This window comes from Fomitopsis serialis (genome assembly GCF_022376445.1).
Source record: "Fomitopsis serialis strain Sig1Antser10 chromosome Unknown B0H18scaffold_48, whole genome shotgun sequence".
NCBI lineage: Eukaryota > Fungi > Basidiomycota > Agaricomycetes > Polyporales > Fomitopsidaceae > Fomitopsis > Fomitopsis serialis.
In genome coordinates, this window is record NW_025955008.1 from 32,018 (window position 1) to 48,856 (window position 16,839).

Here is a 16,839-nt window from a genome sequence, read left to right on the forward strand (position 1 = left end):
CCGGATGTGCATAGCTACCACCGGAAGTCTGAAAACATTTTTTGAACACTTCCTGTGTACAGGACAGCGCAAATGCACTCTGATTGCCAAAGTGAATGATTTCCGGACACTGCCTGCCAATTCCGGACACCTCCTTCCTAATCCGGACCGGATGGTTCTGTCCGGCTTCGGACGCCCGCCATCGGACGCCCGACACCGGACGTCCGAGCTCGGAAGTCCGGATTTATTAACTACATACTTCATGTGTGCAGAAATCATTTTCCGGTGTGTAAGTGGTCAAGTAATCATTTGCTGAACATTGCCTTCCAAATCCGGACTGTCCGCTTCGGGCGCCCGAGCTCGGACACCCGACGTCGGACGCCCGAGCTCGGACGCCCGACATCGGACGTCCGACATCGGACACCCGAGCTCGGAAGCCCGAGTCCGGATTTATTAACTGCACACTTCCTGTGTGTAGAAATCATTTTCTGGTGTGTGAATGCATTCCTGTGGTCAAGTAATTGTTTGCTGACCATCTCCTTCCTAATCCGGACCATCCGGCTTCGGACACCTGAGCTCGGACACCCGACATCGGACGTCCGAGAGCGGAAGTCCGGATTTATTCATTAATCACTTCTGCTGTTTGTTTATCACTTTCTGGTGTGTAATGCCTTTCCTATTGTCAATGTAGTGACATTTTTGTGTGTCCTTTCAATTCAGACTGTCTGTTGACTTTTACCAGTGAGCTGTTACTGGCAGCATGCCAGTGTGTCTGCTACTGTGAGTTGTTGAATCAGAGATTGTAATGTAGTTCCCTTGATACAAGATACTATCTGGATTCAGTAGTGTGTACCCTTTTCTGTTGTCAATATAAGACTAGCAACACTATGTCATGAGGGAACAACAGAACTATGGATGAGTTAGTGCGTGTGATTTGAATATGAACTTAGGTAATAGGTATACAGTTCATCAGTAACATGACAAAGAAAATGAAATATAGCCATGTATTTGAATAATGCTACATGGAATAATGACCCTGTAGTACCCAAGGTATATGGGAGGGCTATTGCACGAGAAGGTTCACAAAAGCTTGCATTGCCTTAAATGGTGAGTAACCTTCCAAATCCAGTAATCCTTCATAAAGTGGATGTGTAATGCTTCATATTGACCCTGTAGTACCCAATGTGTATCAGGCTGTCAATGACAGTTCACTTTCATTGACTGTTAAGAACAGCACCATGTAGACTCTAGTATGAGTAGTTCATTGGAGTAATACAGTAGTGTGATGTGTATGCTATTTTGCTTGTGGTGTTGCAGTAACTTCAAGATTGATGTTGTAGCATTGTTTTGTATGCTTCACAATGCACTCACATTCCTCTTATCTTTGCCCAGCTTTCAGCTTGGGTGAATAAGACTATTCCTTTAGAAGACTCACTCCTTGTGTGTAAATGACCCATTCTAGATAGTCAAACATTGTTTTGAATGTAGTTTGGCTGCAGGCAGTGAACATGTTATGGCACATATTCCATACACTACACGATTCCTTATCTCTGCTCCTGCATTCAGCTTCAAAGAATAAGACTATTCCTGTTGGGGATTTGCTCTATACTTTGAAAGAACACATTCTAGATAGTCAGATATTGTGGGCAAACAATATTGGCTTCAGAAGTTGAATAGTATGTTTGGAAACAAGCCTGTGAGTAAATCTTGCATTGCATGTTGTAGCCAAAGTAAAGATCCTTAGACATTAGGAACTCAATACTAGAGTCTATCAATGAAACACTTTTACACACCAGAAAACAACTTCTGCACAACAGAAGTGATTACTGAATAAATCCGGACTTCCGCTCTCGGACGTCCGATGTCGGGTGTCCGAGCTCGGGTGTCCGAGCTCGGGTGTCCGAAGCCGGATGGTCCGGATTAGGAAGGAGATGGTCAGCAAACAATTACTTGACCACAGGAATGCATTCACACACCAGAAAATGATTTCTACACACAGGAAGTGTGCAGTTAATAAATCCGGACTCGGGCTTCCGAGCTCGGGTGTCCGATGTCGGACGTCCGATGTCGGGCGTCCGAGCTCGGGCGTCCGACGTCGGGTGTCCGAGCTCGGGCGCCCGAAGCGGACAGTCCGGATTTGGAAGGCAATGTTCAGCAAATGATTACTTGACCACTTACACACCGGAAAATGATTTCTGCACACATGAAGTATGTAGTTAATAAATCCGGACTTCCGAGCTCGGACGTCCGGTGTCGGGCGTCCGATGGCGGGCGTCCGAAGCCGGACAGAACCATCCGGTCCGGATTAGGAAGGAGGTGTCCGGAATTGGCAGGCAGTGTCCGGAAATCATTCACTTTGGCAATCAGAGTGCATTTGCGCTGTCCTGTACACAGGAAGTGTTCAAAAAATGTTTTCAGACTTCCGGTGGTAGCTATGCACATCCGGATGGTCTACCCAGTCCGGATTAGGAAGGAGGTATCCAGATTGGGAAGGAAATACTCGGAAATCAATCAGTGCATCACATTTACATTGTTCTGCACATAGGGACTGCTTGATTAATGAATCCACTGAAGAGCATCCTAAAAGCACAGTCACCCGGTCCCAGATGCCTGACCCGGGATGTCCGGTGGCGGGCGTCCGGTGTTGGATGTCCGGTGTCGGATGTCCGGGCTCGGAAGCCCAGTCTGGGAAGCCCGTCCTCGGAAACCTGTCCTCGGAAGCCAAAATCCTGTGGCCGGCCGACCTGCTATGGATGCAATTCCTGAGTGAACACAGCCTGTCGGCCGACCTGCTATGTATGCAGATTCCTGATGTCGGCCGGGCGGACAGGATTGCATTGTATGATCATCGGCCGACCCGGCAGGATTGGTATTTCTGATCCTCGGCCGCCGGGGCAGGATACCATTTGTCCAGTGTCGGCCGCTCCGGGAACAATGCAAGCATCGCCTGCTGGATAATCCGGGGGGATAATGGCACCTTGTTGGCCGCCCGGGCGGATTTTGATTGTTTAATGCCTCGGCCGACCGGACAACAATGGCCAAGTCAGACCGTCGGCCGACATCGGGTGGCCGGGCAACAATAGGTGAATCTCATGTTGGGTGGCCGGGTAACAATGGATAGTTTAGCTAGATGGGCTCGAAGACAACGGACAACATGTCAGTGTACTTGAGAGCGTTCACAGAACAACGATAAGGGCACGGGTTTGCATCTGAGATGAGCTTGTTCAGGCATGTCTTGCAAAAGACATGACCTATGCGACGGAGGGTATGAGGGTAAGATTGTGATCAGGAGGACGCGACGTTCGGGACCCACCACATGCCACTACCACCGGAGCGTTGGAAAGGTTGATGCTGGTGCCAAACTCATCTGCACACAGGGGACATTTCGGGTGCATGTTAGTCACGTAGATTCGCGAGTGGCGAGCGAGTAGCGGAGGTGGTATACAGACAAACCTGATCTACCGCACGGCGCCGCTATATGCATTTGCTCGGGGTCCTTTTGTCCGAGGTGAACCATAGCGGTTTGACACGCGCAACATATCGCTGCTTTGTTAGCGCAAAGTGATTGGCTTGAGTCCTACGCGATGGGCGCGTACTACGCGCGAAGTGGAAAGCGCTCACTGACACGAACGGTCACGTTACCGCGACGCACTCATGGGCTTAGATCTGGTTTTGAGCATGATGCCCCCTAATTATCAACGACCCCGCGGGCTGCCTGTCTATGAGCACTGCCGTTCCCTGCACGGTTTCAGCTCGTCTGCTTGTCTTCCGTAGCTACCGTCCTGGGACTCGATAGCCCGGACCGACAATGCGATCTTGCCACACGCACCCATGCACAATCCAAGCCTCGAGGGTGTTCGTGCGCAACGTGCCATCGAATCCGGAAGAGCCCCGACAAGCCGCTATAACAAAGCTGCTATGCAAAGGCCAGCACATCGCCTCCCCTCCCCGCTGGCACACTCTTGCGGCGCTCACAACACAACTACTCGGGACGGTGTGAAAAGACGGGATGCCGGTGCTGCGTCGGCCATGTGCGACGAACGATGTGAGTAGTTTGTCTTTATCGTCAAAGGAATGGAACTCATCCGAGACCGAAGTGTTCGTTCAAGACGGTCAAGGGCATCATGTTCCGGTACAGGGGCCGTGCGGGGCAAACCGTGCGCATCCCCACCATAGTGCCGCGTATGGAGTCCCAAGATTGCCCCCGATTTCCTTCCGTAGAAGTTGTGCTAGGGGCAGAAAGGCAGTTCCACGAGACCTGGGTCGAGCTGCAGGAGGGCTCCAAGACGCGCCGGTTCTTTGTCGCCGCTTATTACGATCCAGGTCAGCCGGTCAACCGAGCCCTGAAAGCAGTGGCACCGCAAGTCGACTGGCACGGCGAGCTCATCGTCATGAAAGGAGGGGCGTATGTCTTCGTGACTGACATTGGTCCACGCGGTCTCGCATACAGAGCCATACTTAAGTGCGTTCCTACCTTCAATGACGCTTCGGATATTTCTGATCAAACCCGGTATTTACATGTCAGATACCTAAACGAATGTATCCCTATGGTTCAGGCCGCCTTAGCGCAGGGTCGACCCATCGGCCTACCCATTATGCTATAATTGTTGCTGTTCACGACAGTTGATGCAGCCGGCACAACTGCATCGCGTCTGCTCAATGGCTATATGAATTTGTACCCGTTGTACTCTGTATCGCAGTATTACTCCTTCGTTCGTATCATCCTTTCATGATTGTCGGATGCCCGCACTCGTCACTCCACCCGTTTTTTCGAGTTCTCTACCTCTAATCACTGTCTTACTGTCATCCTTATTCATTTAATATCCCTTATGTCGCGAGGGGAGGCTGATCTCGGGGAGCACCTCGTTGTTGCCAAGCCACAGCCTGAGCCCCCAGTAGAAGTCTTTGAGACGCAGGTTACGGTCCTCGGTAAATTCGTGCATGAGGGCGTAGCACATGCTCGTCTTGTAGAGGAAATCGAAATGAAGAAGCATGGAGAAGTCGCGGCGATCCTCGAACAGCGTGGCGTCGATCGTCTGAGACACCGGATGATACTTGACCTCGACGGCCTTGTCGAACCTGTGATGGCTGTGCAAACGATCGGCGTCGTGGAGGGCGACAAACACAGGCGTCTGGCTCCGACGAAGAGCGAAGAGGCGGCGCATCGGGTTGGCGATGCGCGATGCACCCTGGACGATGGTCGTCGACGTAAGGAGGGCCCTGAGCCAATTTTGACAAGGGCCTGCGAGCGTCCGAGTCTCCAGCCAAGTCGACGCCTCAGGCAAGGCGCTTCCAACGGAATAGACGATTTTGTGACGCTCGACACCAAGCGAGCTGATGACTCTCTGGGAGAGGTGAAGCCTTCATACCGAGATAGTCGGTAGTCGGGATGCGACTGAGGTCGCCGTCGTAGAGGCACTTCGCCAACCTGTCGACGACGATATCGGGGATGTTGTCGAGCATCTCCTTGATCGGCTCGTCCTTCTTCGTAGCATGCTTCATTGCGACAGGGCCCTGGAGGATGCACACACGCTGCGGGCCCTGGTCGAAGACGGCCTCGATGTCCCCGGCTGCCCACAGAAAGTCCTACCCACAAGGTCAGCTACAGCTCCTTATCAGGCGAATCCAACATACCTTCTTGAACCACACCTCGAAGTTCGCGTCGAGGACGGGGATGAACGGCTTGTGGACGGCACCGGCTTCCGGCCTGGACGCTACGAAGTGGCGAGAAAGAAAGCCTTCCGGGTGCGTCGCGAAGAAGAGCTTGATGACGTCGACGGGCTTGTCCAAAGAAGAACAAGACTGTAGGATCGACGCCTTTGATCCGCAGTCAATGCCCGCGGAGCGTCCTCCACGCGGCGGAGCCAATCACCCGTCAAGTTTCTGAGCGACAGGTCGACCTAACGCTCCTCGTGCTTGACGTACATGAGACGGGCCGTACGAAAGACGACCTCCCCGTAGGCCATGTCGGCGATGTCTTCGACGACGCTGCCGTCCTTCTTCTACCCGAACCACGGCTTTGCGAAATCCTTCTTCAGCTTCACGACAATCTCTGCACGCGTCTCGTTGACCCACGCAGCGCGTTCCTGGCCATCTTTAGGACAACGTCATCGAACTCCTTCCACAGCTTGACGGCGCGCGTGGCAGCCTTGTGGATGGGCTCGCCGAGCTCAGACTTTACGGCCACAATGCCGCTGGTCTCCTCGGCGTAGGTTCTTTCTCGCTGAGAATCATCGACACCCTTCGTGGCGACGATGAGATCCTTGACTGAAGAGCTCGTGTGCCCCTGCTTGGCGACCATGACGCGAGATGCTAAAAGGAAACCATCGAACGGCAGGGGCTGCATCCCGAACTTCTCGGCGGACCAGTCACCAGTAAGGCCAGACGGATGCCGTCGACGAATCCGGGCTTGAGTGAGACGTTACAGACGCCCGACGCCTTGAGACCAACGAAGATGTCCGCCGCCTTCTCCGTGCTATGATTACCGGCGGCGAGACAGAGACCCTCGATGAGCAGGCCATGACGGCGCATTTTCTGCTGTGATGGGAACTGGAAGCCGAACCGGCGTGGATTGATGTAGAACGAGTTGAGGGTGATACCAACACCAGCGGGGATCTTGCACTGACCTCCAGCGACCTTTGAGCGAAGCGCCGTAGCGTTGTAGTGTCCGTCACCAGCAACTTCTCGACGTGGTACCCAGCCGCCAGGACGACGCTGATGAAACCAGCCTTGACGGCCATGGGGGTCACACCAGCCGCCGTGATTGGCGGCTTGCCCAGGAGACGAGGGAACGGCGTTTCAAGGTGGATTTTGCCATCGCTATGCAAAGATTAACGCTGTACCAGCTGACGAATATTGTAGCGAACGTACCTCGTCCTGACGAGACGGGGCACGAAGTACCGACTCCACCACTCCTCCCTATTCACTGTCTGCGCGTCGTAAAATTCGACGATATCCCTCGACTTGTCTCCCGCGACGATGACGCAGACACCACGACCGTTGAGGCCTTGAGGCTCCGCGCCGTCAGAGGACCGACGCCGCTAGAGCAACCCGGGCCGAAGTCGATAGCATGTGTGGCGGTCGTAGCCTTCGCTCAGTGCAGCGAAGAAGAGAAAACATGGCCACCCAGGGAGCACGTCAGGCGCGTCCTAAGCTCGCGGAGATAGTTACCTATGATTAGTCCGATTGGCCCTCAGTATGAGCATGTAGCACTCACCGGTCTCGGTATGATAAACCGCCATACCCAGGTCCTCCTTCGTCCACAGCTCCTCACCACCCAAGTCCTCCTTGAACAGCTTCTCCGTCATCCCCCGGAGGTACTCGCTGTGGTAGAGTACGCCGACCACCAAGAAGCGCACAGAAAACACGGGCTTCCGCTGCGAGAACGGGATCTTGCTCTGGTCGAGGCCGTTCGGGGCGCGGACCTTGCGCAGGAGGGTGACGAGGCCGTATAGGGCGCGCGCAGGGCCCGTGACAACGAACGCCTTCGGCGCGTTGTGGGGCAATACGCAAAGCTACGAGTTCGCCGGGAGGTGCTTGTTCATGCTTTGGACGTGTTGCCCAAGATCCTTGAGCGCGAGCCCTCGCCGCCATCGATCACGTCTTCCACAGTGCTCGACTCGAGCGCGAGTACGGGGAACGCCTGCTGGCCGCGATACCGCAGTAGAACGGCCACTTCATTCCTTTCTTGCGGTTCTCGAAGTACGACTCGAGGCTTGTTGAGGCCGCGACGACCACGGCAGAGGCAACACCCTAGAGTGACCGGTCGCACCTTGAAGATTCTCGCGCATCTCGCCGGGGTCAATACGCGCCGCGCGGCAGGTGGCCAGGTATTGGGTGAGCTGCATGAGCCCAAAGAGGGGATGGGATGCGGGGACGGACGCGAGGTACGCGGTAGGAGGCGTGGGACCAGTGAACCAGGACATGAAATCCAGGCCATGGGTGTAGTATGTAGAGGACGCGAGATTGTCGACGCGAGGTCGAAGTGCCTGTATCGTTTCAGCCTGGAAGCAAGTCGCAAGGCCAGCTCGTCCCATGGGCCGCGAGGAGGAGGGGGCGAGGGAGCCGGGGTACGGCGTGGTCGGGAACGGCCTTAGAGCCAACTTAGAGCAACGAGAACTTGAGACTCAGGTAGAACGTCCGATCGCAGTCGATCGGCAGGGGCGTCAACGTGCAACAGTCACATGCATCACGCTGTGACATTCACGGTATTCAAGCGCTTGTCCCTCCTCGGCGCCGTCATAGCCTGCACGGAAATCCTCCTCTAGCCGTACAGGCTGAGTAAGTCAGGAGTAAGTATCAATAGGATGGTGTTCGTGAAGACCGTACGTCGGGTCGACGTCGACGCGTCGCGGTCTGGTCCATTACTCGCGGACACCGCGAAGGCGTGCCGCGTCCAAACTGAACCCGACTCTACCAGTCCATCCGTGCCCGCGCCCGTCCCTCCGCACACTGCGCTGCCACACAATTCATCTCTCGCCTCCACCGACGATGACATCATACGCATGGCGCGCAGCCTCTTCTCCTCGGAGCCCGACGACGCCAAAGTATAGCCGCTGCAATCCCCACGATGGTACCTCGGAGTGCTCCCCCCAGTAGACCACCTCCTTCGAGCGAACGACACCACAGGCATTAGACGATGCGTTCGCGTAGCGCACTCCTGGCATGTCGCCTCGATGCACCTAGCCGGCAGGATCTGGGGCGACTACAAACGACGACGGACGAGTCCCTTCCGAACGCACCAACGCACTCCCGCCGTGCGCGTGAGTCTTGACCTATCGGACCACATACGTCACGTTAACATCATCCCGGGCCATTTTCCTTCTACACTGTCCCCCGATCCCTCTATGCTACATATATGTTCTGCAAGTTATGGGCTCTCTTGATTTGTAAGTAACGGTAAACGAGGTCACGCGAACGGTATACATCCTCCTCAAGCGCCGGGAGGCCTGGCTGGGACCTCGGGAGGACGCCACGGTCTCCGAGTCCTCCATTCGAACTACGATACGATGCCGGGGTACAATATCACGGTGCGAGAACACATTCTCTTCCTGCACGGTCGCGATTCATCCGACACTCACTAAACGTTAGTAAGTGAGCACTGGTACATGGCGAGACCGAGCGTGAGGCCTTGAGCTTGAGGCCGGATAGCGTTCATGAAAATACAACGTCAGACGTTCACCGTTGAACGTTGAGGCCTGAGGCAGCATTACGTTCACAACAACGCCTCAGACACTGGTGTCGCGCATAATGCTTGGTGAGCATCGTGGTCAAAGCCTTTTGTTCAATCCGAGTGTCAAGGATAATGCACAATGCAATGTAGAACAGCGCCCGAGGCTGCATGAGTATAAGAGCGCAGCTGTTCATACTCATGACGAGCCCACGGCTCGATTTGCTGCAAAGATTCAACATGCTCGCTGTGGCCTTTGTCTTCGCTGTTATCGCATTTGTCGTTGATATGTTTCCACGGGGCCGCCCAGTTCCAAGGTGAGTGTTATCGTGTATATCACAGCTCTCTGACCTGAGTGTTACTCCACGGCAGCGGCGTGCGCATATGTTTTGCGCGCGTGACGGGGGGCTGCAGGAAGATCACCCCTCAGTCGGAACAGGATGATACTGCAGCCGACGTTGAGGTATTCGCCTCTGTGCTTATCGTGCGGCTCTCTTGCGGAAAATGTGAGCCCTATTGCTTCAGTAGTACAATGAGGTCTGGAAAGGTCTCACCATGGTTTCGAAGATGCTGTTCTGTTCTCGCCACATCCAGTACTCGCAGCTCCGTTTATTACCAGTATGGTCCTATCAAAGACCACGGCAATCATCATTTCAGAGGTGAGTCCTCTGAGTGCGGAGCTCACTGCCACTGACTTTAGTTCTCGACAGCCGACACTGACAGTACGCTGGTCCCATGCCCATAACTGGTATCAAGTAAACCTCGGTAGCACTCGAGATCTTCGGGCTTTTGTCCGGAGCTTCGAACGGAACCGTATAGAAGCTCCTAGCGATGCCGATTTCGAGGATAATGCCTACGTCGAGGACGAAATCGCTGAAGACATCCTTAACATCTCTGACAACTTCAAGGCTTGCCTCGAGTATGGCGCCGATGCCGACCACGATGACTTTGTCGGCGACGATGCTTTTGTCGACGACGACGCCGATGACGACGACGAACTGATAACTTGGCATGATATTGGAGTAGCCTGCTGGTTCATTTACATGATATCTGTGTTTATGGAGATTTCATACGTGATTCGCAGAGCTCCTACTGAGGAGCATGCAGGTGTGGCCTAGATGTACAGTCAGACGTTCTCGCGTGTCTGTTACATAGTGCCGACGACACCATCAATGTAACATGTACTACTTATTGCATGCCTTCTCTTCTCCGCCCATTCGGCTCAGTGCTGCGATGTTCACCGCTGTGATGCTGTATACCAGTGCCATAGTAGCAAGTCTTCAACGCCACGTCCCCACCGGAGTGAGGCCAAGAGGCTTCAAGTTGGCGCATCACCAGTAGGGACGACGTCAAACATGGCGGCATTACACTAGGGACGGTCCACGAGCGTGGGGAGGCGGCTCCCGCCAATGACGCTGTCGAGCTCCGTGTTTTTGGGCGGCGGAGAAGTGCCTCATCGCCGCGAGGAAGCCGAGGGAGGTGGTGGTGAGCGGGAGCATACCACGGTGGGAACAGAGCGGGACGTACGGGACGCCACCTAGCGGACGACGAGGTACGTGCGGCCGCCTTCGCAGGAGACCCGCACATGCCACGTACCGCGGTTTGTCGGAGCCTGGTGTACCTGAGGTTAAGGTTGGCGGCGCATACGCCCCGATATTCGGTGTTCCGGGCGGGGGTGGCAACAAGGGGCACTGCAGCGGTGGCAGTGGCAATAGACCGAGCAGGAGTCTCTGTATAGCTGCCGACGTCGCATAGACAGTCGGGGTGCGATCGTGCTAGTGGTTCTAGGCAGTCAGCAAGGTCAGTATGACCGGCCGCAGGAGGCTGCAGGAGGCCGCCGTGAGTATGCTAAAGAAGCAGAAGGATACGCAGCGTAGGTCGAGGGTGTTGGGCATCCGTATGAGTACGGATTGGAGTTTGAGTAAAACGAGGGCGGTAGTGCCCGAGCCGTGAGGTACTAGGGGGTATGCAGACGTCGGACGCGCCGGCGGCGAACTGAGTATGTATGACCACTGGCGGGATCGACCCTGGCGGGAGCGTAGGCGACAGCGGTCGCCTCAAGATCGAGCACTCAAACGTACCAGGGGCACTTGCCACGCCGCCCCATAGCAGACGGCCGGGGCGAGTTGGACACACTGAGCGTATTGAGCACCTGCCGTGAGGTCGTAGGACTGATCGTCGCGCTTCGGGTTCGTACTGCGCCGGCGCTGGACGCAGCAGAAAGCCCGTGTCCGAGTAATGCGCGGATCCGACTCCGGGAACGAGCTTCGTGCATTGACGTACGACGCCCTCGTCTCGCTCGAGTCGCTCAGACTCGCTTTCCTTCACGGCTTGCTCACGCTAGAGAAGCTCCGTCTCCTATTCTTGCCGGCACTGCCGTCGCTGTCCCCCGCCCTCTCCTGGTGGGCGATACGCGATGCGCGAGGGGACGCCAGGGACAGCGGGCAGCTAACTTGAGTGCTTGCTCGCGGTGAGGTCGTTCGTCTTCTCCACTATTCGCGCACGACATCGGCGCAGCCGAGCCGTCAGCAGAGTCAAGCTCACGCCCGCAGAGGCGGCACTGGCGAACGCGTCAGCGAAGTAGCTCGATGGACCCAACGTGAGGCCCGCCAGCGCGCTCTGCTCGCTGAGCCTTGAGAGCGACCCGGAGCTATTCACCCTATCAAAGCCCGACGAGCTCGCGTCGCCATCCCTGAGGCGGATACACCCGCCACCACCAACCTGTAGGCTAGCGGGACCTCCAACTGCGCCATGCCCCCGTGCAGACTGATAGGCGAACCGGGCGGAGGGTCGTCCCCGTCCTCGTCCGCGGGGCGGCGCCGAGCACTTTTAGCAAGTGCGACGGCGGCGGCGACCTCGGCGGACTTGTGGGTGTGATGGCGTCGGAACGTGATGAGCAAGACGCCGAGGAGGGAGAGGTACGTGAGTGAGTCGATGATCACGCCGGCGAGGGCACCATGATGGCGCAAAACTATGCGCAGAGTCAGTACATGTAGATCACAAGAGCGAGTGAGCATGATACTCACAACGCCTTGCTGCTCGAGGCCTCAGGGATGAGCGAGCCCGACTCGGAGACGATGACCGATGAGAGCACAGTGACACTCGTCCGCCCGTGGCTGGTGTAGGCAACCGTCCAGACGGTCGTCTCCGTGACAGTCGTAACGGCGTAATGCTTCGTCTGCGTCTTCGTCGAGTGCGTCGTGGCGAAGTACGGAGAGGTCTGTCAGCCGACAGCAGGCCGCCGTGTTCGAGTAGGTGCAAGAGGTCGTGGCAGGGGAGGTGGGCGATGCCGGTGAGAGCGTGCTCGGTAGTGATGACTGTGGGATCCGGGGATGACGATGCAGACCAAGAAGCCGAGACACTCATGTCAGCGGGACGACAACGCGCGCCCGGGCCGTAGACGTTCAAACGGTTGAACGTAGCAGCGTACTTCGTCCGAGTGGTGAGCTACAAGCCCTCCGTATACTCGAAATACGGACATCTCATTTCGAGTATACGGGGGACATTGCCGTCCTTGAACCAGACGGCCGGCTTTGCATCCTCCGCGTCGAAGTCCGAGTCTACACAGGATCGTTTCCTCGGACTAGCCCTGGAGACATACGCCACCGCCGCGTTATCCATTGGAGATGTCGATGGCCTTGACGCCCACTGGCACTGGTTTTGCGGCGATGAATAGCACGAATAGACCAGGAGAGAAAGAGTGCAACGGGGGTGGATTGAGAATTTGAAAGGTAAGGTGGGGGAACACCTTCAAGCCGGGATCATATACACGCTGCCACGTCACTCGCAGTGGTATGCGTTGTCCGAGCACGCCTGAGGAGGAGGGCGGCGGGGGGAAAGCAGAGGGCGGGGCAGGGAAGCACGCCGGGGCTCGCATGCTCGAGCAGGAGGTAGTGGTGGAGGAATCTCACCGCAGCGACGCGGTATACTCACTGAATGCGAACAGTGATGTACCTGCGCCGGGCCGGCCTGAGTCCATGTCGAGAGCTGCCCTCGAGCGGTATCGTCCCCGGTGCGTCCAGCCGCAGGTCGCAAATGGATATAAAAGTTGAGCTGACGAGAGAGCCTGGACGCAGGAGCTGCGATTCACACCGTAGAATTCATGTGCCGAGTTGAGGTAGACTTCCCGGTGTTCAGAAGCTTGCCCACCTGCGAGCATATGAACAGCGGCTTGAGGATGCGTGAACGAGACTCTCGACAGCCACCACCTCGACCAGGCGACACTTGTCCTGGACTGGACTGATGCAACCTCAGCCGGAATCGAGCAACTCGCGTACAAGCTCAGCAGAGGGACACGTGAATCCTCATGAGCATAGTGCCGTGTTCAAAACTTTTGTGTAGTGACCGGCAGGGCAATAAAAAGCGACATGCGAATCAAGATGAGAACCATTAGTCGACCTACTTCAGAGCGAGCCCAGCCACATCCAGACGTGCATCTCATCCCCATCCACTGTCTCCTCAAGACTGACGCGCACATTCGTATTCGCCTGGACTATCCGTTCCACCCCCTCCCATATATGCTTTCGTGTTTCAACTAGATGCTCGTCCTGCAACAGTTCATCGCGTAGGCGTAGCGAGACTAGATACGGCCGCTGAGCGCTCGTAGGATCGTCACGATGCATGCGTGACTGCCTCTGCAACCTCGCAAGGACTATCTGGACGGTCCGGGCGACACGATCTGCCTCGGCAGCCGCTTTCCGCTGCCGTCGCCTAATCACCGGAACCCCAAGAGTAATCAAAGTGGCTGCTGTGAATTTGGTGGCAAAGTCGTAACTTGGATCGTGTGGATTGTCTAGAAAACGTACCGATGATGCAATATTGATATCCTGCCCACACCTTCATAGCTTGGAGCTTGAGCGTACAGGCCCAAGTCAGATGCGGCTGCCTGTGCGCAATGTACAGTTTCCCACTAAACTTCCGTCAGAGTATTCCCTTGGGATCCCCAGGTCGTTCACTCACTCCATGCCCTCCTCGACTATGAACTCTGTAGTGCGCCCCGGGTTCATACTTAAATCGCTCAGGAAGTCATGTATTACGGGGAACCAATCGAGCTAAGTAGAAACACCAGTAAGCACAATAATCAATGGCCCACCACGAAAAGACACTGACCGACATGCGTGCCCTGACCTTGCTTTCCAGCACATGGACTTCTAGGCCCCATTGCTGTGCTCCATCTGCGCCCGTGGTGGAGCCATCGGCTCTCTCGCCATGCGCCCCGCAGACCCGGCGACCCCGCACCTCAGCTAAGACCCAAGCGACTTCACCGCGTATTCGGTGCATGCGTTGCGCTCGTTCAACGTCCTCTACGCACTGTGGAGGCAACGCGAAGGGGCCGACTGCAGGCAGGCCGTCTAGAAGCCTCGAGACTGATGCGTGTATCGTCCGAATTGCGAGGCTTTGCGAGTGGAGGCCCTCCGCGCGGGAAAATGTGGCCGGAGAGGGTGAAGACGAACGGCCAGGGAGGAGCGACAGGACTGGATGCGGAGCGATGACAAAGCCTTGCCTGCAACGTACCGTGGAAGAAGTGCACGTCGAATAAGCTGGACACGGCGTACAGGCGTCAGGAACGAATATAGAAAGAGTTGCTGCTAAGACCTCCATGTGCTGCGCATTGATTTTCTCGGTGTCTGTGTCCGCCTTGCAGCTTTCGGCCATATCTTGGTCGTTGAGAAGGCCTGACCTGGTCGCACTGATGCGCTTCCTGAGGCCCTCCAAGGCAGGGTTCGTGTCGGTCTCGGCGTCACAAAAGCCGATAAGCAGGGATTTCGCCCGGAAGTTATTGAGTAACCCGAGAATCGGGACAGCGAGTAGCAGGAGAGCAATCCACAACGATGTGGATGGGCGGGCATAACATTGTCTGTTAGATCCTTGGGTGCTGGGGCGGCGGGAGCGCATGGATAGCCGTGATCGCGACGAACGGTCTAACTGGGAGACTGGCGTGTCAATCCGTGGTTTTGAGACAGCGGTGCGGCTGTCTGCTGTGCCAAGGACCCCATCCCCGCCGTCGCGGCCTTTGGAGGCTTGCGCAACCCATCCGCTCGGTATAGTGGAGCGTTCCGCCGTCCTGCCGTCCTGCGCACGGGCTGTACACGCGTATACACTCGACATGTTCCTGTTAGCCACGCCCGACCGGCTGGGATGGCTTTCCGCGGTTGGGCCGAGGAGGGTTGAGTGAGTGAACGCGGGCGGCGGCACCCCAGGGGAGTTGTTGCTTCTCCCGTCTCGGTCATTGGAATGGCCTGCAGGCGTGTGAAATGCTGAAGAACGCCTGGAACCAGCCTGAAAGATGTTGTTATTAACCCAGCCCGAGTCCTCGGGACGACCGCCTGCGGCTGCGCTAAGTTCATTTGGAGCCGGCGGCGATTTGATTGTTGGGAGTTGCGTAAGCGGGCCAGGTACTGCAGAGAACTGGCCACTGGATTGGCATGTGCTGCTACTGATGTGCCCGTGGCGGTTGAGTCCCACATCCTGGGATTCGGGAGCTTGTGGCGTTGAGCGCACCTGACGCCGGGGAGGGGTGCGGTGCACCCGAGAAGAGCTAGAACCAGACTGGAAGATGTTTTGGTTGATCCAACCGGAGTCCGAAGGATCGTTCGTGACTATCTTCGGTTCACAAGGAGTCGCGCTGGCCTGCTTTGGGGCAGGCGTGCGGCGTGCTAAAGACTGCGGTTAATGCCAAAAAGTCAGTGGATCTTAGTAACTGAAAGAGGATGTTCACCGCACATTACCCAGTAATTCGGGGGTGCCCGACGCTGCAACAGGATGATGGGCGACCTGAGAGTGGCGGGTGCCACTCCACGAAGAGCTCCCCTTGGTTTGTAGGGATTGGCTTGCAGCTGGCACCTTGGGAGGCTCCTAGACAGAAAATATGAGCAGCAGGAAGCCACACATACGTGAACAAAATACCGGTCGGGCCGGGGGACTTCGCAGAGGGCCTTGTCGCTCCACATATGTCGGTGACCCACACGACGACTGGGGGGCCCTGGGTTGAATCTCGACGTTGAATAGACGCACCAACTGCGACTTTGTGTAGTCTGTAGGATGTGCCACTCCGTGATGAAGGAAGACAGACCGGAGCTGCGGCACTGTAAGCCTGTTCGCGTCGAAGCCAGGTTCTAGATATGCACCAGCCGCAATGATGTCTGCAGAAGTCGCCCAGGGCATTTTGCCAACCCGGGTCCCATCGTCGCGCTGCCTACGTCGACGTTATAACCATCCGCTACCCAATTGACCACCGTTTCATGCGTCCTTTGTCCTATCGCCAGGCTGTGGCTCACGCAGCTGAGTTGGCGCGGGGTTCGGGCCGGAATGACGCGGCCTAGGTATGCCGCGTCGTGTACTCGCACCTTGGCAAGCCATTGAATTGATTCGTGTTACGGTTAACGCTGGAAGCGCCTCCTCCTCAAGCATTATACATTCCTGACAGAGTGACCAGGGATCGTCCGGTATGAGGGTCGCGCTGCAAGACGCAGCCAAGCACGAGACTCGAGGGGGCCATTGAGGGTGACCACCGGCTTGCTCGCCAAGGCTTCACGACTCCGCTGAGCCAGCCGAGGTGAATGGACTCATCAGGGAGCTGGCAGACGTGTTGCTGAGGGAGGTAGTGCGGTGGCCAGTGGGCGATCGCATCAAGGTGTGGGCAGACGGGTTGGCGAGCCCGCTGAGACGATATAGCAAGGGGGTGCGTTGGT

General features: G+C 56.3%; 4 protein-coding genes across 4 annotated transcripts; 1 reads left to right on the top strand and 3 right to left on the bottom strand.

Moving 5' to 3' along the window:
* Positions 1–4,073: 4,073 nt before the first annotated feature.
* Positions 4,074–4,583, top strand: B0H18DRAFT_878822 (uncharacterized protein; the record flags this gene model as incomplete). Its single annotated transcript, XM_048040652.1, has 1 exon — positions 4,074–4,583. A coding segment is annotated over one exon (510 nt), but the record flags the coding sequence as incomplete, so codon positions are not given.
* Positions 4,584–4,796: 213 nt separating this feature from the next.
* On the bottom strand, positions 4,797–8,645 carry B0H18DRAFT_1120486 (uncharacterized protein; the record flags this gene model as incomplete). The annotated part of the gene is made up of 11 exons (XM_048034133.1): positions 4,797–5,320; positions 5,349–5,565; positions 5,614–5,828; positions 5,885–5,981; positions 6,038–6,291; positions 6,345–6,600; positions 6,654–6,798; positions 6,850–6,985; positions 7,196–7,493; positions 7,731–8,081; positions 8,469–8,645. The coding sequence occupies 11 exons, from the start codon at positions 8,643–8,645 to the stop codon at positions 4,797–4,799; spliced, it is 2,670 nt and encodes an 889-aa protein (XP_047891790.1).
* Positions 8,646–9,801: 1,156 nt separating this feature from the next.
* On the bottom strand, positions 9,802–12,769 carry B0H18DRAFT_955924 (uncharacterized protein; the record flags this gene model as incomplete). Its single annotated transcript, XM_048042409.1, has 6 exons — positions 9,802–10,198; positions 10,745–10,839; positions 11,230–11,355; positions 11,693–11,840; positions 11,870–12,119; positions 12,628–12,769. 6 exons carry the CDS (start codon positions 12,767–12,769, stop codon positions 9,802–9,804), a joined length of 1,158 nt encoding a protein of 385 aa, XP_047891791.1.
* A 782-nt stretch (positions 12,770–13,551) lies between these two features.
* Positions 13,552–16,312, bottom strand: B0H18DRAFT_878805 (Man1-Src1p-C-terminal domain-containing protein; the record flags this gene model as incomplete). The annotated part of the gene is made up of 5 exons (XM_048040651.1): positions 13,552–13,895; positions 13,954–14,062; positions 14,192–15,686; positions 15,872–16,003; positions 16,119–16,312. The coding sequence occupies 5 exons, from the start codon at positions 16,310–16,312 to the stop codon at positions 13,552–13,554; spliced, it is 2,274 nt and encodes a 757-aa protein (XP_047891792.1).
* Positions 16,313–16,839: the final 527 nt, after the last annotated feature.